The sequence below is a fragment of the Pipistrellus kuhlii genome, unplaced genomic scaffold (assembly GCF_014108245.1).
Source record: "Pipistrellus kuhlii isolate mPipKuh1 unplaced genomic scaffold, mPipKuh1.p scaffold_m20_p_2, whole genome shotgun sequence".
In the NCBI taxonomy this organism is placed as follows: domain Eukaryota; kingdom Metazoa; phylum Chordata; class Mammalia; order Chiroptera; family Vespertilionidae; genus Pipistrellus; species Pipistrellus kuhlii.
The window spans coordinates 19,725,281-19,747,296 of record NW_023425515.1 but is presented as its reverse complement, the minus strand read 5'-3'; the positions used below and the strand labels follow the sequence as shown (position 1 = coordinate 19,747,296).

The 22,016-nt window shown below is 38.1% G+C and overlaps 2 protein-coding genes across 6 annotated transcripts in view; one reads left to right on the top strand and one right to left on the bottom strand.

Moving 5' to 3' along the window:
- The first annotated feature begins 685 nt into the window (after positions 1-685).
- Positions 686-10,640, top strand: TRIM59 (tripartite motif containing 59). 3 transcript variants are annotated; one of them, XM_045583645.1, is made up of 4 exons: positions 686-991; positions 2,304-2,385; positions 6,470-6,514; positions 8,488-10,640. In XM_045583645.1, exons 3-4 carry the CDS (start codon positions 6,482-6,484, stop codon positions 9,697-9,699), a joined length of 1,245 nt encoding a protein of 414 aa, XP_045439601.1. In that variant the 5' UTR covers positions 686-991; positions 2,304-2,385; positions 6,470-6,481; the 3' UTR covers positions 9,700-10,640. The 3 variants fall into 3 exon arrangements, with proteins under 3 accessions (XP_045439601.1, XP_036303217.1, XP_036303218.1); XM_036447324.2 differs by lacking the exon at positions 6,470-6,514 and having other exon boundaries at positions 690-991; XM_036447325.2 differs by lacking the exons at positions 686-991; positions 6,470-6,514 and adding an exon at positions 2,167-2,193.
- Positions 10,641-11,629: 989 nt separating this feature from the next.
- Positions 11,630-22,016, bottom strand: part of SMC4 (structural maintenance of chromosomes 4) — a 38,429-nt gene continuing 28,042 nt past the window's right edge. The window contains exons 18-24 of one of the 3 annotated variants that reach the window (XM_036447313.2): positions 17,755-17,944; positions 16,037-16,181; positions 15,606-15,779; positions 15,049-15,231; positions 14,669-14,901; positions 13,909-14,092; positions 11,630-12,760 (exon numbers count right to left, since the gene is read on the bottom strand). In XM_036447313.2, coding sequence (XP_036303206.1) covers positions 12,608-12,760; positions 13,909-14,092; positions 14,669-14,901; positions 15,049-15,231; positions 15,606-15,779; positions 16,037-16,181; positions 17,755-17,944 — 1,262 coding nt within the window. In that variant the 3' untranslated portion in view covers positions 11,630-12,607. Of the gene's footprint in view, positions 12,761-13,522; positions 13,637-13,877; positions 14,093-14,668; positions 14,902-15,048; positions 15,232-15,605; positions 15,780-16,036; positions 16,182-17,754; positions 17,945-22,016 lie in introns of those variants that run through there. The other 2 variants (XM_036447314.2, XM_036447316.2) reach the window with 2 other exon arrangements.

Below are 22,016 nucleotides of genomic sequence, written 5' to 3'. Positions count from 1 at the left end.
CTGCAACCCACCGTCTAGCAACACTCATTTCACTTAGCACAGTGGTAAACGACGTTTAGTTAAGAGGGAAGCTATGATGAGAGTATCTTGAGATACAGTTGGATCAAGTTTCTCAAGAAAAAAGGGAAAAGGACGACTTCTGTGCATGTTTCCCGGTTCTAGGCGGGTTGAAGAAGGTGAAACAGTAACGTGGAGACATGCCATTGGAAGTCAGAATTCTGTGCGGTAATTTCCAGTGAAAAACACGGGGGTGGGAGGAGCGGGGAGAGAAGCAGGAGATGGTCCTCCTGAGCCCCACGGTCCCACCAGCTCTCCCAGGGCGCGTTCTCTGTAAGGACAAGCGATCCTAACTAACCCGGGCCCCGCTTCCCACGCCGGCCCCGCTCAGGCAGGCCCAGGTGTCCGGGTCCCGAAAAAAACATCGGAGTCAGGGCCCGACCTCGCAGGCGTGCGGAGGCGGGCGGAGACTTCTCCGCGCAGGGAACAGGCGAGGTACCAATGGCTCCACGTAAAAAATAGTCTTATGAATCGTTTCTGTATGAATGGTCGGCCGCAGCTGGGCCCCACTTCTCCCGGGGCCAGCGGCGCCATGCGGCTCCGCGGCTCCCGGAAGCATCCCACACCCAAGCGCCGCTAGGAGAGAACCGCCCCGAGCTTCCCCGAGGGCGCCCACACCTACTGCGCAGGCGCGGGAAGCTGGGCCTCCAGCCAATCCCTGGCGGCCACGCCCCCGCCTCCGCAGGCGCCGCAGGCCGTTTACTTTCGAACGGCGGCCCCGCGCGCGTTCCCATTGGCCGGCGTCCCGCAAATTGAATGTTGCCGGGAGACCGCACCTGCGTCGGAGGCTCCGCGAAGCCCCGCCCCGTCTGGGCACCTGGAGGCCCTCGGGGCGTCGGAGGGCGGGGCCGCCCGGCAGTTCTCGGCGTCCCGCGTGGAGGCCGGCGAGCTCCGTCCTGGCTCGTGAGGAGGTTGCCCGTCTGCCCCGCGCCGGGTGAGTGCCGGGGGCTTCCCTTCGGGTTCGAGAAGGCGGCGGCGCTGGGCCCCTCTGCTTTCCCCGCGGCCGAGGCTGCGGTCCCGGGTGTGCGTGCGGGAGAGGCGAGGGGCGTGATGGAGGGCGTGGGCAGGGGTCCCGCATCGGTTCTTCACTCCGGCCGCCTTTTGGGGAGTTCGGGAGCTCGCTCTCCTCCCTCCAGCCCGGAGCTGCCTGCCTCTCCGTGAGGAGGGAGCGTCCTCCGGGGCGGGGACGGGGAGCGGAGCGGGGCGCCCTCCCTCCCCGGAGCGGGGCTGCCCCGCGGGGTCGGGCTCCGGCGCGGAGGGCGCCGGGCCGGGGCGGGCGCCTTGGCGGGGGGGCCCGGGCGGACCTCTCCTCTGCCTTTGGGGAGAGGCATCCTGAGCCCTTTTGTCAGAGGTTCTTCCGGGGGAGGTGTGTCTGTGCCCATTTTACAGATGCGAACCCTCGGCTGCATTCTGTTTGAAGGATACATTCTCCATCCTTTGTGGCCAGCGCTGACCCGTCATCCCTAACAGGCTGGTGAGACGCCGTGGTGACTCCATAGTCTAACTTCAATAGTAAAAGTGACCCCGGGTCTCCCAATCCTGTTTTCATGGCAGAACAGAAAGATAAACCAGGCGTAGTGATGGGAATTGAATCACTAATTGAATCACAGTTTGAAGCGGGTAAAAGCTTTCAGGGCCGCGGATGCCTCCTGTCTTCGAACCACCTCTGTGCAATCCACAGAGACTGGGAACGTCTGCCCCGCCGGCACCGTGGTTGGCTGGTAGTTCTCAGAGCCCAGGAGCTACCTGACGTTTTAAAAAATAAAAAAAAAAAAAAAAAAAAAAATATTTTTTTTTTTTTTTTTTTTTTTTTTTATAGAGAGGAAGGGAGAGAGAGTTTGAGACATCCATGAGAAACATCAATCAGCTGCCTCCTGCACACCTCCCACTGGGAATGTGCCCACAACCAAGGTACATGCCCTTGACCGGAATCGAACCCGGGACCCCTCAGTCCGCAGGCCGGCTCTCTATCCACTGAACCAAGCTGGTCTCTGCGATACCTGACGTTTTAAAGGGGGTCCCGTTTATTGGGGCGCAGAATAATTGGGACTTTGAGGGTGAAAATGATACCTCTCCTATCAACAACTGTTGATACTTTTCGCTACTTAAAAAAACACACAATGTGGCAAGAGGAAGGTAAATATCAAAGACAGTGAAATAGAAACCATTCTTGTGGTTTCCAATGTGTGTATGTTTTTTTTTTTAGAATGTAACTTCTGAAACATTAACATTCTTTTGATTTTTAGAAAAAGAATAAAAGAATCTGGAAAAGTTGGACAAGATAAAATATACTATTCAGTCTTCAAACTAGGAAGATCAACAAAGCAGGTAAGCCCTGGGAGATCAAGTGGATATAAAATTTTCAGAAAAATTTTACTCTCTGGTTAAATTGCATAATTTCTTTTTTAGTTTGGGGGAACAGGTTGATGCCAACATGCAGGAAAACAGTACAAATAGGCAGAGTTAAAATTAGATCTGACGGTGGGATTTTTTAATAAAAAAATCTGAATGAGTTATGGTGATCTTTTACTGTTTTGCACAATTTTTATGTACAAAAACATTTTAAAAACGTAGCCTACGTGTATAGGAGATGCAGTTGTAGCGTTTCTAAAGAAGCCTTTAAGTGCATGACATGTGCTTTTTATCAGTTAGGGCCACGGAGACGGGAGCCCCAATCTGGGTGGTGGCACTTTTTGCAGAGTTATAGCTGACTCACACTGTAAGTCCTAGAGCAAGTCATCTCACTCTCTAATGTGGTAAATATTTAGTGACTGTAAAATGTAATGAATGTTTTATGTCCCCTCATGTGTAGAGATGAAAGGCAACGACACATTAGTGAATTAAAACTCAAAAATGTTGTTTGCACAGGAGAGTGGGCGGTGACACTTTTGGTTCTGTTTCATTCTCCATCATCGGTTGCCAGTGCTGACCCATCCGTAACAGGCTGGTTAGACACTGTGGAGACTCCATAGGAAATCAGTCCTCAGCAGAAAGACTGCATACAAAGTTTAGAAATTCAAACATGTGTTTTTGATATTTCAACACGAGAAATTTGTGAAATAATTTGTTACTAGATGATGTAGCCTCAGGTTTCTTCCTGAAAAGATTTTTTTTTTATATTCCTATTTCTTGATGACTTTTCAAAGAGAAGCAGGAAATCTTGAACTAATTACCGATTTTTACTTGGGATTTTAGTACTCATTGGAGGAATATAGCATTTTATATTGGATTAATGAAAGTATATCAGTTTGCTAATGAAAGTGTATGGCTTCAGCTATATATATTTTTTTTTACACCTGAGAATATTTTTATTGTTGTTTCTCGTCAGTAAATTACACATTGGCTGGGTACAGAATTCTAAGGTCATGTTATTTTCCGGTGGGCATTGCTACATTGTCTTCTAGGATTCCTTATTGCTTTTGAGATGTTTTATTTGCTGAGTTGTAACCAACATCTGAAGACGTGGCTGGCTGCATGTCCAAGATGGCTTTTTCACTTCCATGTTTTGACACCTCATTGCTTCTCCAATTGGCTCTCAGCAGAGTAGCCTGGACTTTTTACTCAGTGGTTGTGATTCTAAGAGGCAGCAACCTATCAGGCTAGTTGAGTACCATATGCAGAACCCTTACAGCATCACTTGTGCTGTGTCCTGCTGGTCAGAGCAGTCACACATGTCCTGTCTAGACTTTTTTGGGGGGTTGGAGGGCGGGAGAATAGATTTTATCGGTTGATGGGGGAGTACCAGCGAAGTTGCATTACAGAAGAGCATATGTGGGTGATAATTGTTGTGGCCATCTTTGGAAATTAGTCTCCCCAAGGAGAATTTGGAGACTATTATGTTTTTGTGCTCTTTTTTTTTTTTTTTTTTTAGGTATTTTACTTTTCTGCCAGGATGTTTGTAGTATTTATTGCCTTTATTTTTTTAAAATTTTATTATATTTTAATTGCATGTTAATAGTTGAAATTAAAACATCAGTATTTTAAGTTTATAATGAAAAAAAAAAGCAGTTCTCTGCCCTCACTCTCTCAACTCCTGATTCCTGCACTCCAGAAGCAAGCACTTTAATTTCTTTTAATGATTTCTTTTCATATTTGCTTAGTATCTATACCAGTGGTCAGCAAACTCATTAGTCAACAGAGCCAAATATCAACAGTACAACGATTGAAATTTCTTTTGAGAGCCAAATTTTTTAACATGTAATGCCACTTGTTCAAAATAGACTCACCTAGGCCGTGGTATTTTTGTGGAAGAGCCACACTCAAGGGGCCAAAGAGCTGCGTGTGGCTCACAAGCTGCGGTTTGTCAATCACTGATCATACTAATAAAAGGGTAATATGCTAATTAGACTGGGAGACCTTCTGGACATCCTTCTGGACAAAGCCGTGGTGGCGGGCCCGAGGCAGCGGTGGTTAGGGGTGATCAGGCCAGGAGGGAAGGGCAATTGGGGGTGATCAGGCCAGCAAGGGGGGGCTGTTGGGGGCAAGCAGGCTGGCAGAGAGGGCCATTTGGGGGTGTGCAGGCTGGTAGAGGGGAGCAATTGAGGGTGAACAGGGGAGAGCTCTCTTTCTGGTTTACTGATGGCCATTTTCTTGCTGGATCTTCATATGGTGGACAGCAGAGAGAGAGGAAAAAGAGAGAGGGAGAGGGAAGATGGGTGCATGTTTATTTTTGAGAACTGTCAAAACTATTTTAATCAACATTGAAGTTACTATATAATAAAAGTGTAGTATGCAAATTGTCCCCTCGGCTGGGAGTAAACTAGGGGTGGGGCCAGTGGGGGAAGGAAGGGAGTACCTGGCCAGCAGTCAGCAGCCACTAGAAACCCTATCAGTGCACGAATTTCATGCACTGGGCCTCTAGTTTTTGTATAGAATTTTAGGTTGAAAGCCATTTTTTCTTTTCTTTTTTTAAATATATATTTTATTGATTTTTGTATGGAGAGGAAGGGAGAGAGATAGCTAGAAACATCGATGAGAGAGAGTCATCGATCAGCTGCCTCTTGCACACCCCCTACTGGGGATATGCCCGCAACCAAGGTACATGCCTTTGACCGGAATCGAACCCGGGACCTTTCAGTTTCGGCTGAAAGCCATTTTTTCTATGAGAATATAGGGTGGAGCAAAGATAGGTTTACAGTTGTGAGTACACGAAACTTATTTTTGTATTATTATTTATTCATTAATTATTGAATTATTTATTATTAACAAACTTTTGCCCATCTCTGTATTTAAGGCATTGCTTCATTGACTTATAGGGTCCAGTGTTGTTACATACATACATACAACATAGCTAAAATCCAACATATTTATCCTAGAAAATATACATAGCTGAAGTTTTTTGCTCCTTTTCTTTCCATTAAGAATTTAGGCTGGTTATGGAAAATTTCTGGTGCATAAAATTTCATACTAGTTCCTGGAAGACCTAGCTTCTAAACAATAAACAGCTATATATCTTTTGTTTCTCAGGCAGCAACCAGAGTCAGAAAGTTCCTGGTTTTATAGTTCTTGTCAACTAGGCCTGCTTCTCAGTATCTGACTTCTCATGAATTTGTTGACTAAAATTAGTTCTTAATAAATCAGCAAGAAGAGGCTAGTCCAAGAGTAGAATTTGATTTCTGTATTTTTAAGTTTTTCACACATTTCTGATGAAATTTTATTTAAAATTTTATGTACAAGGTATTATGGAAGTAACTTTGAGACCATATTTGCTTCCATTTTTATATGAGCTCAGGAGATATTTTCTTTACAGTATTGCTAATATCCTCATTTGAAAGAAAGTTGAGCTTTTGGGGTCCCTAAATGGGGTCTTAGAAAATGTTTTGTAGATTTTGACAAATATAAGGCTTTGGAGGGAAAGGTTGCATTCTATTTCAAGGATAATTTTTGTACTTAAACATTAAATAGCTCTAAAATTAAATCTAAATTGAATATATGTCCACTGTTCAAGTTTTATTTACATACTGTTCTGGCCCTTCATGATGTCACTGAAATACTCTGAGAAACGTGTTTTCCTTGGTGGTTCTGTATGATTTCGGAGCTCTCTGTAGATACAGGGTTGAATCATAAAGTCTCCCCAACATGTACTCACTTGAATTTATGTGCAGTGAGTGTCATCCAGTTACGTTAGTTTCCTGGAATGTTTCACAGGTGAAGCTTAGTTTCTGTGTGACACATCCTGGTTTATTAGGGCTCTGAATATTGGTCTGAATGGAGTGTATTTTCTGATGTACTCAACTGTTACAGCTTTTCCTAAGAGTAGAGATTTTGCTGTTTTAAAGAAACAAACAAACAAACAAACAAAACTAAGACCTGACTTTAACATTAGTCTCTTGAAGAGGCAGTGTTACTTGTGAGTGAATGCCTACTATGTGTCATATTTTGTGCTTGGACGCAATTTCTGTCCTTATTGCAGGTTTCCATCCCAATGAGTAGAAAAATGTTACAAAATAAAATCCAGGTAAGTGCTGTGAAGTGTAAGTGCAGCAGTTTAGCTGAGATTAACAAGGGCATCTAATCAGGAGATAAGAATTTGAGATTTGAAGCATGAATGAGTTTGGTTTTGAAAATGGTGAAAGGAGCATAGAGCTAAAAAGTCTAAAGAGGTTTTTATGTTTACTAAAAGTGTAATTTGTTTTCTTCTAAAAAAATATTTTTATTGATTTTTAGAGAGTGGGCAGGAGGAGAGAAACACCAATGTTAGAAGGAACATTGATTGGCTGCCTCTTGCACACTCCTTAGGTTGAGTGTGCAACCTAGGCATGTGCCTTGACCTGGGCACGTGTCCTGCCTGGGAATAGAACTGGCAATCTTTTGGTGCACAAGACAGTGCCTAACCGAGCCACACCAGCCAGGGTGAAAGTATAATTTGTTTTCTCAGACATTTATTTTTAAAGAAATATGTGTCTATCGTTTCACTTTAAAAAAAAATATATATATTTTATTGATTTTTTAACAGAGAGGAAGAGAGAGCTAGAAATATTGATGAGAGAGAATCATTGATCAGCTGCCTCTTGCACACCCTCTACTGGGGAATGTGCCCGCAACCAAGGTACGTGCCCTTGACCGGAATCGAACCTGGGACCTTTCAGTCCGCAGGCCGATGCTCCATCCACTAAGCCAAACCGGTTCCGGCTGTTTTCTCAAACTTTATTAATCTTTTTTTTTTTTTTTTAAATATATATTTTATTGATTTTTTTTTACAGAGAGGAAAGGAGATAGAGAGCTAGAAACGTCAATGAGAGAGAAACATCGACCAGCTGCCTCTTGCACTCCCCCTACCAGGGATGTGCCCGAAGCCAATGTACATGCCCCTGACCGGAATCGAACCTGGGACCTTTCAGTCCGCAGACCGATGCTCTCCCACTGAGCCAAACCGGTTTCGGTTTTATTAATCTTTTTATAGAGGAGGATTTGATAATTACCTGAATGACATTTGGGTTTTTTGTTTTGCATTTCAAGATTCTTGAAACAGTGGTGTGACTTGGGTTAAGACAGACCTAAGGAGTGTGGTTTGCATTGATAGATACAAAGGAGTATTAATGATAAGGTGCAAAACTGTAGGCTTGTTGGAAATTTAATAGCTTCCTCAGAGGTCAAGTTACTTATCAGAGAGGGTCTCCAAACTACTTTGCTCAGCTTCTTGCATTAGAGAGAGATGACTAATGGTACTCTTTACCATGCATATTCTAGTGGTAATTTTTTTTTTTTTTTTTTTACCACTTTTTGAAACTGATGTCTTATTGCAAGGACCAATTAAAAAATGTTTTTCTTTTCTAAATCCTCGAATTAAATTTACTTTGGCATTTCTAGAGTCAAAGTAGCCCTATTGATTCTTCTATCATAAGCCCGTCCTTGTTTCGCTGTCTCCAGCTTTAATAAACGTGCTCTCAAAATTACAAATAAATAAAACACAAATTTAGAGTATTGCATTATGTAAGCACACCAGTCATCCAGTTTAAGAAGCTAAGAAATTTATAAGAGTTACTAGAGAAATTTAGTAACTTGATTTAGAAATTAGGATTGAGCCAACTGAGATCATGAATTCTTTTGAATTAAAGAATGTAATTTTGCTAAGCCTAACTTATTTTAGCATTTTAGAATGTAATAAGTTTCATAGGACAGTTATAATCATTAAGCAGACTTCAACAGAACACTGAATTTAAATCTTCATTACATAGGAACAAAATTAAATAACTTCAATTTGAAGCATTACAAATTAATTAGAATTGTTTTGTTTAGCATGATTTTTGTCCCAAATAAGCTCTTAATGATATTGCATTACATTTAAAAAACCTTAGTAAATATCTTAATTTTCCTCTTTTAAATGACAAGTACAGTATATTAACAATTTGGAGGGTAACAACTAAGACTTTATATATGTGCAATTATCTTTGTTATATGTAGACATAAAATATTTTTTTCTCTTGACAGAAAATGCACAACTTTGAGGACGAGTTAACATGTCCCATTTGTTATAGTATTTTTGAAGATCCTCGTGTACTACCATGCTCTCATACATTTTGTAGAAACTGCTTGGAAAATGTTCTTCAGGCATCTGGTAACTTTTATTTATGGAGACCATTACGAATTCCACTAAAGTGCCCTAATTGCAGAAGTATTATTGAAATTGCTTCAACTGGTATTGAATCTTTACCTGTTAATTTTGCATTAAGGGCTATTATTGAAAAGTACCAGCAAGAAGATCATCCAGAGATTGTCACTTGCCCTGAACATTACAGGCAACCATTGAATGTTTACTGTCTACTGGATAAAACATTAGTTTGTGGTCATTGCCTTACCATAGGCCAACATCATGGCCACCCTATAGACGACCTTCAAAGTGCCTATCTGAAAGAAAAAGATACGCCTCAGAAACTGCTGGAACAGTTAACCGACACACACTGGACGGACCTTACTTGTCTTATTGAAAAGCTGGAAGAAGAAAAATCTCATTCGGAGAAAATGGTTCAAGGTGATAAAGAAGTTGTTCTCCAGTATTTTAAGGAGCTTAATGATATATTAGAACAGAAAAAAAAGAATTTCCTAACTGCTCTCTCTGATGTTGGCAATCTGATTAATCAAGAATATACTCCACAAATTGAAAGAATAAGAGAAATGAGGAAGCAGCAGCTTGAATTAATGACATTGACAACATCTTTACAAGAAGAGACTCCACTTAAATTTCTTGAAAAAGTTGATGATGTCCGTCAGCGTGTGCAGATCTTGAAACAAAGTCCACTTCCCGAGGTCCAACGTATTGAAATTTATCCCCGAGTAAGCCAAGTATTGAAAGAAGATTGGAGCATAACAGAAATTGGACAAGTTAAGAAACTTCTCATTCCTGAAATGAAAATTTCTTCAACCAGGATGCCTTGTTCCTGGCCTGCTGATGAAAAGGAAGTTGAATTTTTTAAGATTTTAAATATTGCTATAGTTACATTAATTTCAGTGATACTGATGTTGATCCTCTTTTTTAACCAACACATAATAACCTTTCTAAATGAACTCACTTCAATGTGTTTTTTTGAAGTCTTTCTTTCTGTTTACCAAAGTTTATCTAACAATCTGCACAATTTAAAGAAAATGCTATATCACACTTTATATTTACTGAAGGAATTCATATGGAAAATAGTCTTTCGTTGAAAATGCAAATCTAAATTCAAATAGGCTTTTTCTAAACAGGGACTAACAACCATTGCTAAGTGGAAAAATTGGGGTTGCATGGATAAATAAAATAGCAAACTAAACTTTATTGGAATTGCAACAAACATATAGAAATATTTTAAACCTTTTATGTTTCTGTTGGATAGAAATGTGTCAGAAATGAAGCAGTGTCTTTGGTTTTCGATGTAAAACCTAGAATAAAATCTAGTTGATTTGAATTTTATCCTTTTTCATGGATTTGAGAACTTGACTTAATATTGCTGTGGCATTTAAACACTGTTTTGCCAATATTGTCTTTTAGCATTAATATGGCTGTAGTGATTGACTTTGCAGTTCTTCACACATAGCTTTTAGAATAAAAGATGGTAAAATCTGGAAAGTACCTATGCACTTGTTTTTGATGTGGCTTTTGCATGGGCAAATAAGAATGGTGACGTTTTGAAATCAAGCAGCAAAGTCTAAAATAAGGGGTTGCTTAAAGATGTTTTTGATCAGACAAACTGGATCCACACATTGTTTTAGATGGATTTGTCTTAAGATGTTTAAAATCTAAGTGTTGTTAGGAAACAAACAGCAACGTTTCCTAAAAAAGTATTTTGTGGTTTGTGTTACTTTAGGGTTATATTTAACTTTTGTGTGGTGTTGCCAACTAAGTTCTTGGATAAAAACTTTTTGAAATGTTATGAATTCCGTCCTCTTTAGATTTAGATAACATGTTAACTGCATTTGTCTTAAAAACTTAAATTTGACCAAGGCCATGTAATATATGACTTGCAAGTTTTTAGTTGACAAAACTTATGTAGTATATATGACTGTAGTCAAGTACAGGCATACCTCGTTTTATTGCACTTTTGCAGAACATTTTTTTTATTTTCCCAACTGAAGATTTAGTTGCACCCCTGAGTCAAGTATACCTGCACTAGAATTACAACTTGCTGAAAACTCAGATGGTTAGTTTTTTGTTTTTTGTTTTTAGCAATAAGCACTTTTAAATTTAGGTGTATATTTTTAAAAGATATAATGGTGTTGCATACTGAATAGACTGCATTAAGTGTAGCATAAGCATAACCTTTGTATGCACTAGGAAACCAAAAATATTTGTTTTATTGTATTTGGTGGATGGTGCCTGATTCTTAAACATGCTGTTCTTTTTTGTACTTTTACTGGGAAGATGAGATTGTGTAAAATTTAAAGTGCATATTAAAATATTTCACATATAACAGAAGTATGTATTTTAATAAACTATATATTACTTATATTGTCTTAATAAGGCACTCAAACTCGAGTGGTAACTTTGTATTTTTCATATGGGTTGTGGGTGGGTATCATGCACTTTGTTATTAAAGTGTAATAAAATACTTAATTCCATTCACCTATACTCTAATGAAAAAGCTCTTGATTATAATTATAGCCTTTTAAAGTTACTTTTCCCTTCCATGATTGAAAACAAATAACCAGGCTATGACGTGTCACCCTGTTGATCAGCGGGGTTGATTTGGCTGGTCTGGCTAGTTTGTGCTGGTCTCTTTCCTCACCACTCCATGTGACTCTCCCAAAGCTGTGCAGGTTTAACCAGAGTTTTTCTATCAAGGGATACACAAGTAATTGCTCCCCTGTTAGAGCCTCCAAACAAAGCCCTCAAGGTCCATTTGTAGGAAAACGATATCAAGCTTCCAAGAATCCAGACACATCCAAATGAGGCAATGCCTTTTTTTCCACGAGGCAAAATTAAACGGGCCAGCCTGTGGGGCTCAGTGGTTGAGTTTCCACCTATGAACCAGGTCACATACCAGGGCTGTGGGCTAGATCCCCAGTGTGGGGCGTGCAGGTGGCAGATGATTAATGATTCTTATCGTTATTTCTATCCTTCTCCATTCTCTCTGAAATTAAAAAACAAATGACCACACTTGTTTAAGATCTTTATTTAAATGCACACTAACGTAATTTACATTTTGAATGGCTGTTATGATACAGACCTCTGTTGGATTTTTACTACCTAAATAATACTTTACTGAATAATGAGCTAATGAACTGTTAAGTCCTCAGGATCAATATCTAGAAATTGAACAGTAAAGACGAAGACTTCTGATTCAATACCAAAATGCCTTCTGAAAACCAAATGGTTGCCAACTTATTTCCAGTAGCGTAGTTCTTGAGCTAATACAGTGTCAAATAACAAAAATTGCCCTGCAATGGGCAGGCAAAAAAAATCCATCTTAATCGCCATTTACAGAGAAGACAACCCATATATATTTCATTCTTTTTATGAAGCAACTGTAGCAGGTAGTCTTTCCATCACTGCATGCAATATCCTGGTCGTGTTTAGACTTTCTCAGTTTGCTAGCCTTCTTGCGTTTTAAACACCAAGTGTTAGAAAAACATGAACTCTCACCCTAACAAATAAAAATGACTCATAAAAAATATGCTCCCAATATTTGGGTAAAAACAGTGATTGTCTAAATTAGTAAATTAACCGAATGCCTTTGGAATTTATAAATTAGAAGTTGGCAAGTCTTTCCACTGTAGGTCAAAGGTCCATAAGAGTATGTTGTATCTTGGTAACATCAACTAGTTTAGAACTTGAATGTTAACATACTTTTAATTCTGCTGGTAGCAATATGGGGGGAAAAGGGCAGTACCTGAACTCCAGGCATCTTGTTTTCTCCATAGTCTGCTGCTTACAAAATTGTCAGATTCTTAAAATCTCCTAGAAGCAGGCAGGATATTTTTATTAGACTTGTAACAGCATAAAATAGAAGGCAGTTTACATAATCAAGTTTAGGAATATGAATATTATACATTTATAATCCTTTACACATATAAAAATCAGTAATATAATACACCAAGTCTGCTGATTCACGTCGATGAGTCTTCAGTATAAACAAGTTTAACACAGTCCTTTAGATGCAATTTCTTTTGGGTTTACTGCAACACTTTTTGTTATATTGTATGTCTTATAAATTCCAATAAGTCTATCTGAAATCTCAAACATATTATTTCGAAGAGAAATGATTATGAACTGGGCATTTTTTGTTTGTTCCTAAAGAGAAAGAAATAAGAAATATTAAGTATTAAAAGGTACATCATATAATAAAAATCTAAGCTTTACTTCTATTTTAGGCAATAAAATTAACAATATTGACAATAAAAATAAACAGGAATGATGGGATGGATAATTTTTGAAAGAGTATTTGGATTTGAGAGGAATTTGAGGTTTCTAGAAGGATGGTTGTTTAAAAAGTCTTAGTTAAAAAAGAGATCTAGCCTGGTTGGTGCAGCTCAATGGTTGAGTGTAGACCTATGAACCAAGAGGTCATGGTTTGTTTTCTGGTCAGGGCACATGCCTGGGTTTGTGGGCTGGATCCCTAGTCAGGAGCATTCAGGAGGTAGCAAATCGATGATTCTCTCTCATCATTGATGCTTCTCCCTTCCTCTCTGAAAGCAATTAAAAAAAGATCTAGGCAGAGAGAGAATATTCTACTTGTGTTTCTGCTACCAATTTATTATTTTTAAAAATATATTTTATTGATTTTTTTACAGAGAGAGAGAGAGAGAGAGGGATAGAGGGTTAGAAACATCAATGAGAGAGAATCATCGATCAGCTGCTTCCTGCACAACCCCCACTGGGGATGTGCCAGCAACCAAGGTACATGGCCTTGACTGGAATCGAACTTGGGCTCTCAGTCCGCAGGCTGACACTCTATCCTATGAGCCAAACCGGTTTCGGCTCTGCTACTAATTTAAATTATCAAGTTATATTTTACTTTTCCAAAATGGAAATATTTGGTTCAAGTAAAGGACTTTGCCTCCTTTGATATGTCAGGACATAGTTAGAGAATAGTTTGGAAAAAAACCTCAAGTAATAAGTCAACGAATTCCATGTGCAATATCTGAATGAATTCCATGTGTAATATTTGATGAACGCATAAAAAATTTTAGGGTAGCCGAATCCGGTTTGGCTCAGTGGTAGAGTGTCGGTCTGCGGACTGAAAGGTCCCAGGTTCGATTCCGGTCAGGGGCATGTACATTGGTTGTGGGCACATCCCCGGTAGGGGGTGTGCAAGAGGCAGCTGGTCGATGCTTCTCTCTCATCTACGTTTCTAGCTATCTCTCTCCCTTCCTCTCTGTAAAAAATCAATAAAATATTAAAAAAAAATTTAGGGTAAAAACCTCTAAATGATTACTTACATATATGTAAAACGCAACAATGGACACATTTTTAAAATCAAGGGCTGCATCAATCTCATCCATGAAGTACAGGGGCGTGGGTTTGTAGTGATGAAGAGCAAATACTAAAGCCAATGAACTAAGTGTTTTCTCTCCTCCTGAAAGGTTGAAGATCTTCTTCCAACTTTTCTTAGGTGGTCGAACACTGAAATAAGAAAATCTTATTAGTCCTTTTTTGGGAATTTCTAACTTGTTTTTCACCATACCAGACTTTTGGGGTAATTTTATAAAACGGTTATTGGAGGATGAACTCATAGGAACATCTACCAAAAATTTAGGACTTAAAAAAAAAAAAAAAATCAGGCTAATAAGTACTTCTTTGCTATTCTTCCCCCATTTCCAATGTAATTTTTACTCTGCAATTTTAAAATCCTTATGTTAAACTGAAATGACTAAGATTTAAAAAAAGATGTGTAAAATTAAATACTTGTTTGCCCAGAATTTATGCTCTAAAACTGTCAATATATAATTTAGTATTTAGCACTTAACAAAACAAGTTGTGTATTCTTTAATCTTCATATCCCAACCCTAAAAAATACTAAGAATCTGGAGAAAGTATAGAGCTATCTATAATGATAAAATGCTAATTAGACTGGACAGCCAAATGAGCTTCCGGATGAAGCTGGGGATGTGAGGGCTGAGCCCCTTGCATGAATTTCGTGCATTGGGCCCCTAGTGTGATGTAATAGGAAGATACAAAACTCAGCATTTAGTTACAAACCTGAACATGATTCCTTCAGAGAAAGGATCCAAGCTGTCTACAAGCTCCAATTCAGCATCGCCTCCCAAAGTAAGCATTTGGTAATTCTCCTTTAATTTATTTGTTATTATATAAAAACCTGCCATGAATTCATTAAGCCTTTGTTTCCGGAGATCTTCATATGCCTGTCTAAAATTATCTCTTTCATGAGTAATTTTGTCCAATTCTGCTACCCGTTGTAAGTATAATTCTTCCTATGAAAAGAATGTTTTTGTGAGAATAAATAGCTATTCAGTTTTAAATTTGAGATGAGAACTTTTAATTATATAAAATTAAAGGTCACAATTTGGGCTGAGGATAAAAAAAGAATTTTTGGTTATTCAGTAATAATTTATTCATACCTTCTTTTTATATTCAGCAATGGCACCAAGATTTGGTTTCATTTCATGACACTGGGCTTCCAAAAGTGCAATTTGATTTGTTATAGAATCTGGATTCTTGATTGCTTCAAGATCCTCTGGGCTCAGAACTAAAATCTCTTCAACAGGATTATCTTCTATGGGATGCAGAGATATTCTGGAAATCTAAAAGTTCAATGAAATTAAGAGTTAGGGAGGGCACAGTACTGCCATTCATTGTTTAAAAAGAATCAAAACAATATGACAATTTACCTACTAAAACAACATATACCAAAGATTTGTGACTAATTTGTGTATCTACTTTTCAAAGGGTTTCAAGAAAAATATCAATAATTGTAGCATTCCAAATTCTGTTAAATTTCCAAATCAACCCATGGATGAAAATGTTAACTACTTCTAAAAATTACCCAGATTTTTTTTGTATTTAATATTGCTACATATTGTTCCTAATGTAACCTATAAACCTGGGAAGTGATTATATCATGAATTAAGAATCATAACATACCCAAACACACACATTAGCTAAATGATAATCTCACCTCTTTCTGCCAATATCTTATTTTAGAATTATGTTCTGCAATGTGACCATCTATTTGTTCAAGTTTCAATTTAATACTAAGTGCATCTTTTTGAAGAGCGTGTTCATTTTCTTGAATTACTTTTAGTTCCTGTAGTAGATTACGATGTTCTTTCTGGACCTCTGGTAAGGACTCCTAAAAACCAAGAAGAACTGCTATATTTATGATCTTCCCCAATAAAGAACAAGTATTTTCATATTGCAAAGCTGAACAATCTCCCCAGGCTCCTTCCATTTTAAATTAAAACTATTTACTCAAAAGTTACAATACAGTACTTATGTTTTATTGTATAAATACAAGTTAATATAGTTATAAGTTTTAATCTATTGAGCACTTATTATGCAAGGTACTGATGTCATATATACAATTGCTTAAACTTCCTTGAGTCTTACCTCTGCAGCATTTGTATTCTTTATGACCTCTGTCGCTTTGTCCTCAAGATTTTTCAGCTCTGCTGTTAAGTCATCTATTTCTTTCGCAGTATCTTTTATTTCTTTTTCTGTGCGAGAGACAGAGTCTTGCGCTTTTTTAAGATTTCTAAACAAGCAAAATAATGTATTAAAAATGTGGTCAATGTGTGACTTGTTAATCTGCTTCTGAAAACCTACCAAATAGTTTTTCATGACATTAATGCAATTCTTCTTCTATTACAAATTTTGAAATTTACGATTTATAAAACCATCCCTAAACTAGTTTTTAAGTTTATACATACACTTGTGGGATGTTGTATATTTTATTAAACTCTCAGTACAAATTAATGAAACTTTCCTTATATAAGCTTCTAGCATCATCCAATCTTACACTATAAAGCAAAGTTAGAGTATATTCTTTTGTTACTTTCTTGTCAGTTGGAGATACTTAAGTCTCTATACTCATAAAGCTACACAATCAAATAAAAATTACCTTACAGTTTAACCTGGCCGAGTGGCTCAATTGGTTTGAGCATCATCCTGTACACCAAAAGGTTGTGGGTTCAATTCCCAGTCAGGGTACATATCTATTTAAGTTTCAGGTCCAATTACTGGTCAGGGCACATACGGGATGCAACCAATCAATGTTTCTCTATTTCTTTCTCAAATCAATAAACAACGTATTCTCAGGTGAGAATTAAAAAAAAAAAAAATTACCTCCCAGTTCAAATCAGGGCAACAAGTGCTTCTAAAGAGGTGTAGAGGCGGGGGTGGGGGGACACCTGGAGAAACAACTATTTCCCCCTGAATGAAGTTATTTCTATGCTGACAAACGTGTTTAGGCAAACTACCACTCCTAACAAATGGCTCATTCGAGCCTTATCTTTAAGTTAAGGCATTGGGAAAAATGAAATAGCCAGATAGTCAATATGCAGTCTTTTTTCTAATTTTAAGATAAGCAATAGTTGCTTACATTTCAATATATTATATATATATTTATCTTTATTTTAACACTTCAATAAGCAATCTAAAAATTAATTTTAGAAGATCTATGAATGGACAAGCTTTTTGTGATCTGGGACAATGGAATAATTAAGAATGTAAGTTACTAAGGCAATTTTGCCAAGAAATCTCATTTTTATGTCTTACTCTTCTAAGACCTAGATCTAATCACCAACAGAGAAACAATACTAATTTCTATGTCCTCACAACAGCTGGGGAGTTAACAGAATTACACTTAGCCAAGATTATCTATTTATCAGTGTTTTTTTTGTTTTGTTTTGTTAACTGCTCATATGACAAATGTTGAGCATAGCTTTCTCCTCACTAAAGTCCTTTTAGGCAACATGTCTGATAGACTTAATAAGTAACAGTAATAGAAAAATTTAATGCAATTAAATATTAATATTAACTGCATCTGCCCTAGCTGGGTTGGCCTGCAAACTTCAGGGTGCCTTGGTTGCAGGCTCCATCCCGGCCCCGGTCAGGGTGTGTGTGGGAGGCAACCAAATTGATGTGTCCTCACATCAATGTTTTCCTGTCTCTCCCCTTCCCTTCTACTCTCTCTAAATATCAATGGAAAAATATCCTGGAGGATAAACAAAACAAAAACAAAAAGCAAAACAAAACTACAATATTACCTCCTTTCCAGTGTCGAGGTAAAGAGGAGGAGGCAGGTTAGGGTACTATGTATACTCTACCTGTCAGCAGTCTTGATTGCTACTTGGGCTTTAGTAATAGCAGAAGCACATTCATCTAATTGCTTATTTATTTTATCAAGTTTGTCTTGTTGGGCCTTGAGTTTATGGTTATTAATTTCTACGATGATATTGTGTAATCTTTTAACCTCAGCCTCTATTTTACCAGCTCTTTCAGCCACATTGTCATATTCTGAAAAAAAAGAAAAAAAAAAAAGAAAAAAAGAAAACTTAATTCATGTTTCTAGGTTAACAAACACCACTAGTTACATGTAAATTTCTTCAGTCTATATGACTTGACTTAACGCATTTAAAATAAATTAGATATTTGGGGAAAAGTACCTCAAAAAACGAAAACACACCATGTCAAGACAGTGTTATGACCACACATGGTAAGTTCTCTGGCTCAGCTCTTACAAGACCCATTTACTTCTTAATGGCTTCATGCCCTCAAACTCTTTTCAAAGGTATTTTCCAACTTTTTCTTAGGGTACTTCCTTGCCTCTTGTTGGTCTCATAATGCTTTTTATCCTTAGACTATGTGCTAAATAGATTGCCAGTGGTGAAGAAATAGTGGTTATTTTATTTGATAACCTAAGTTCTTCTACATGTATTTTAACAAGAAGGTGGGGCAGGGGAGATAGGATAAAACTTGGCATTCTTTTGTGTGGCATAGAAAGCTAACTTTCATTTCCTAGATTCCTTTGTACCTAGGTATATTCAGTCAAATGAAATTGTATAATTTGGGAGGCAAAAGTGATGCATCAAACACGTTTCTGCAAGCAAGCAATCACAGACAAGTTCTTGATGGAGAGAGTTTCTGGTGTCTAGTCAAAAGCTTTGTGAATAGAGGCAGTGGCATTAACTTTGATGACATATTGCTGGAAACCAAATCAGTTTCACTGAAAAAGAGATAGTGACAGGAAGCCAGGAAGGCTGGTCAAAAACCTTAATTGCTCTAACCTTTAGTTGAGATTTTGTTAGCTGAAGCAGAATCTACCTTGTCCGTGAAAGTTTCTGTTATTTCCTGCCTAAGGGCTACATGTAAATTTCTGTTTATGTTGCTTAAGATGTCTTAATAAAAGGGGATGGCAGGGCCAGAGCAGTAGTAGTACTCCCACTAGAGTTGGACTACCGCCTGGCCCCCCAAATCGCCAAATTGAATTTCTTCAAGACTCTTTTCATTTGTGTGCGGCCCTTCTCCAGAACCTGAACCCTGAATTGGAACTCTTTCTACGCGGGCCGTGAAAGAGAGTCCTATAACATATAGTGGTTATGTGCTGGTAAGTGAAGTGTTATCTTCCCAATAAGAGACAGTATAGTTCCTTTGATGGTTCTGCAGAGTAGCTCTGGAAATTATTTGTGAATGTTCAACCTAGAATTAGTCACCCTAATGATTCTGTAAACAATCTACTACTCTCTTAAGCACACTTGCGGCTCTATACAAATCCTTTCCACACCAGCAAGGACTCTGTTCGCCTATTTGAATCTTAATCACTATATAGTATCAGGAGGAGGAAAGGTGACAAAAAGGTGAGGAGGTCAAGCTATAAAGAATACCTACGTCTAAAAAACTAAGCTAACTTATGGAAAGAGAATCCCATAAAGCTCCAATAGGAGGTGTACAGGCATTTGACACAGAGGGAGGCATTTGCTGAGAAAAGGATTGGATGAGGAGTTAACTACTATCTTTTTTTGTCTCTTCTATTAGGTAGGTTGGAATTTCAACCTTCCCTAAATCTTAACTTACCATTTTTCTCTTAAGTGTTCTAAATTACCAGGAGAATTTTTTAGCCTGACCTTGTAGCCCATATAATGAATTAATTTGAACAACTGTTACATTTCTTAGATCACTGCTTAGCTCAACTGTTTTTATAGCCTTTTGGATCCCCCTTCCCCTGAGGATATTAAATATACACACTTACAAGTTCTATATTGCCAACACTAGCAATTTCCCCCCCAGGTCTAAGAAAGCTGAAATTCCTTTAGGCTGCCTGCGTGCTCGGCTTCCCTGTGGGGCAGAGCACAGCTGCAGTGGGGGCTGGCACTGTGCCTTGCACTGGGGAGTGCCAGGTATGCAGCAGGAAAGGGCTCCAAACCTTTAGAATATTTTCTTCCTTATTTTCAAGTTTTTAAATTTTGAAGTCAATATTCTATACCACCTTACACTCCCCAATCCCTTACTCTATTCTCTGCACATAGCCAGAGAGATATTTTAATAACTAAACTAATATGAAATGAAATATTCAAAGATATGCTTGCAGAAATGGGTCCTCCATATTAGGCATTAACAGTCTACTGATAATAGCCAGTATTTCCATGAGAGGATAGATATTAATGAATATAGAGCTCCTAATAAAATCAAGGCTTCCTTTTCAAACAAAAATAAAATACAGATTTCTGTGGTCTCTCTATAGAAGTGTTGCTATAAATGATAAGATATGAAATGGCCTTTCAACTAACCACTAGGTAGCATCAAAACAGTCACAAACAATATTGTGGGTATGAGGAAACAGGAGTATGGGGAAATATCAACAGGCTTGAAAAAAAACAGAAAATAGACCCAAAATCTAATGCAAGGGGGAAAAACCCTGTCAAGATTACACCACTCCCTGTACATCACTCTCCAATGCTTTTTATTTCACTTGGAGATTTGGCCTATCCAGGCTCTACATTATCTGGACTCTTCCATTTTTTATTCTAGCTACTCTGGCTTCCTTGTATTCCTAGAAAGTTCTGGCACACACCTGCTTCTCAGGGCCTTTGTACTTGTCTATATTTTTCTTGGAATGCTCTCCTCCAGTTAGCACACATACTTCCTTTGGGACTCTGCTCCAATATCTCTAGCATAGGCCTGTCTAACCACTGTGTCTATCTGACCTCCTCCCCCATCCTCACCATGTCCTGTAATCGTTGTTTTACTTATCCCTCAGCACCACCTGAAAAAGTATGCAATTTATTACTTTGCTTCCCCATCTCCAGCGTAAGCTTCTTAAAAAGATGGACTTTAGTAGATGCTACCTGAGTGAATGCCTTAATATTAAAAATGCAGATAAACATGACAATACACAACAAAAGACTATAGTGGACATCTGTCTGTTTAACATCTTTTTACCACTTTTCCTTTCGGGAGAAAACTCATTTTTGGAGCATTTGCATAATTGTTCCAACTTCACCCCAACTACTTCTTTGTGACGGACAATCAATATTTATCTCCCTTGGCTCATGAACCAAATTGTAACGGGTTATCTTGAGAATTCAATGAAAGTACACTAGCTAAGATTCTGTAAGCCAGGAAGGAATCTGTGATCATAACCCACCATTCCCTCTTCCCGCAATCACCTATTCATGTTTGATTGAAGCAAGCATGGAAAGAGAAGCAGGGTTGCTCAAGTGCATGGTCAGGGGATTTCAATATCAAAGCCAACTCTGACAATAAGCCTATGAATTCTCTTTCTTACTTTAATGATACATGTTGTACACAAGAAAAAAAGGTTCTTGGAAGAAAAAGTATTTTTCTAAGTTTTCAAGCATATACTGTTTTTCTTCATGTGGGTACCGTTTATTTCCTGTTGTGTTTTTTTTTTTTTACAATAGTTTCTCCAAATCCTTTCCTTAATCCAGCAATTATCAATTGGTGTGCCATAAGATGTTTAAAAAACATGTAATACCCGACTTTTAGTCAGGGCACTGACTTCTTTTCCCTTAGATTATCTAATAAAAAAAATGACAATAGCCAACACAATAGCTGTCTGCTGTGAATGAATAAAAATTGTTCCATTGTTTCTCTCTCTCTCTCTAAAATGAATTAAAAAATACCTACTTTTTTTGTCAGGTTGACAAAAATATTATTTTTTTGGTGTGCTGTAGAACTTTAATTAATTTGTGTGTGCCATAAGATGAACAAGGTAGAAAATAACTGACAAAAATAACTACTATTTTTAAGGGTTTCCAGGGAACACTGGGCCAAAGTATACAAATATATAAAATTAAGAGCATGGGCTCTAGAATCAGATTGCCTTGAATTCTTATAACATCATATGCTATGTGTCCTTGGGTAAATTATTTAAACCATTCTAAGCTTTGGTTTTCTCACCTGTCAAATATAATTCTCCATTTAATACTACTTATTTAACCTTAATACTACTTTATAACCTTTTGAAAATTAGACAATAGTAACCATAAACAGAGCAGCGACTCACTATTTTTAAACTACAAACTGCTATTTTTAAACATTTCAAAACATTAAAAAACCTAAGAGAGAA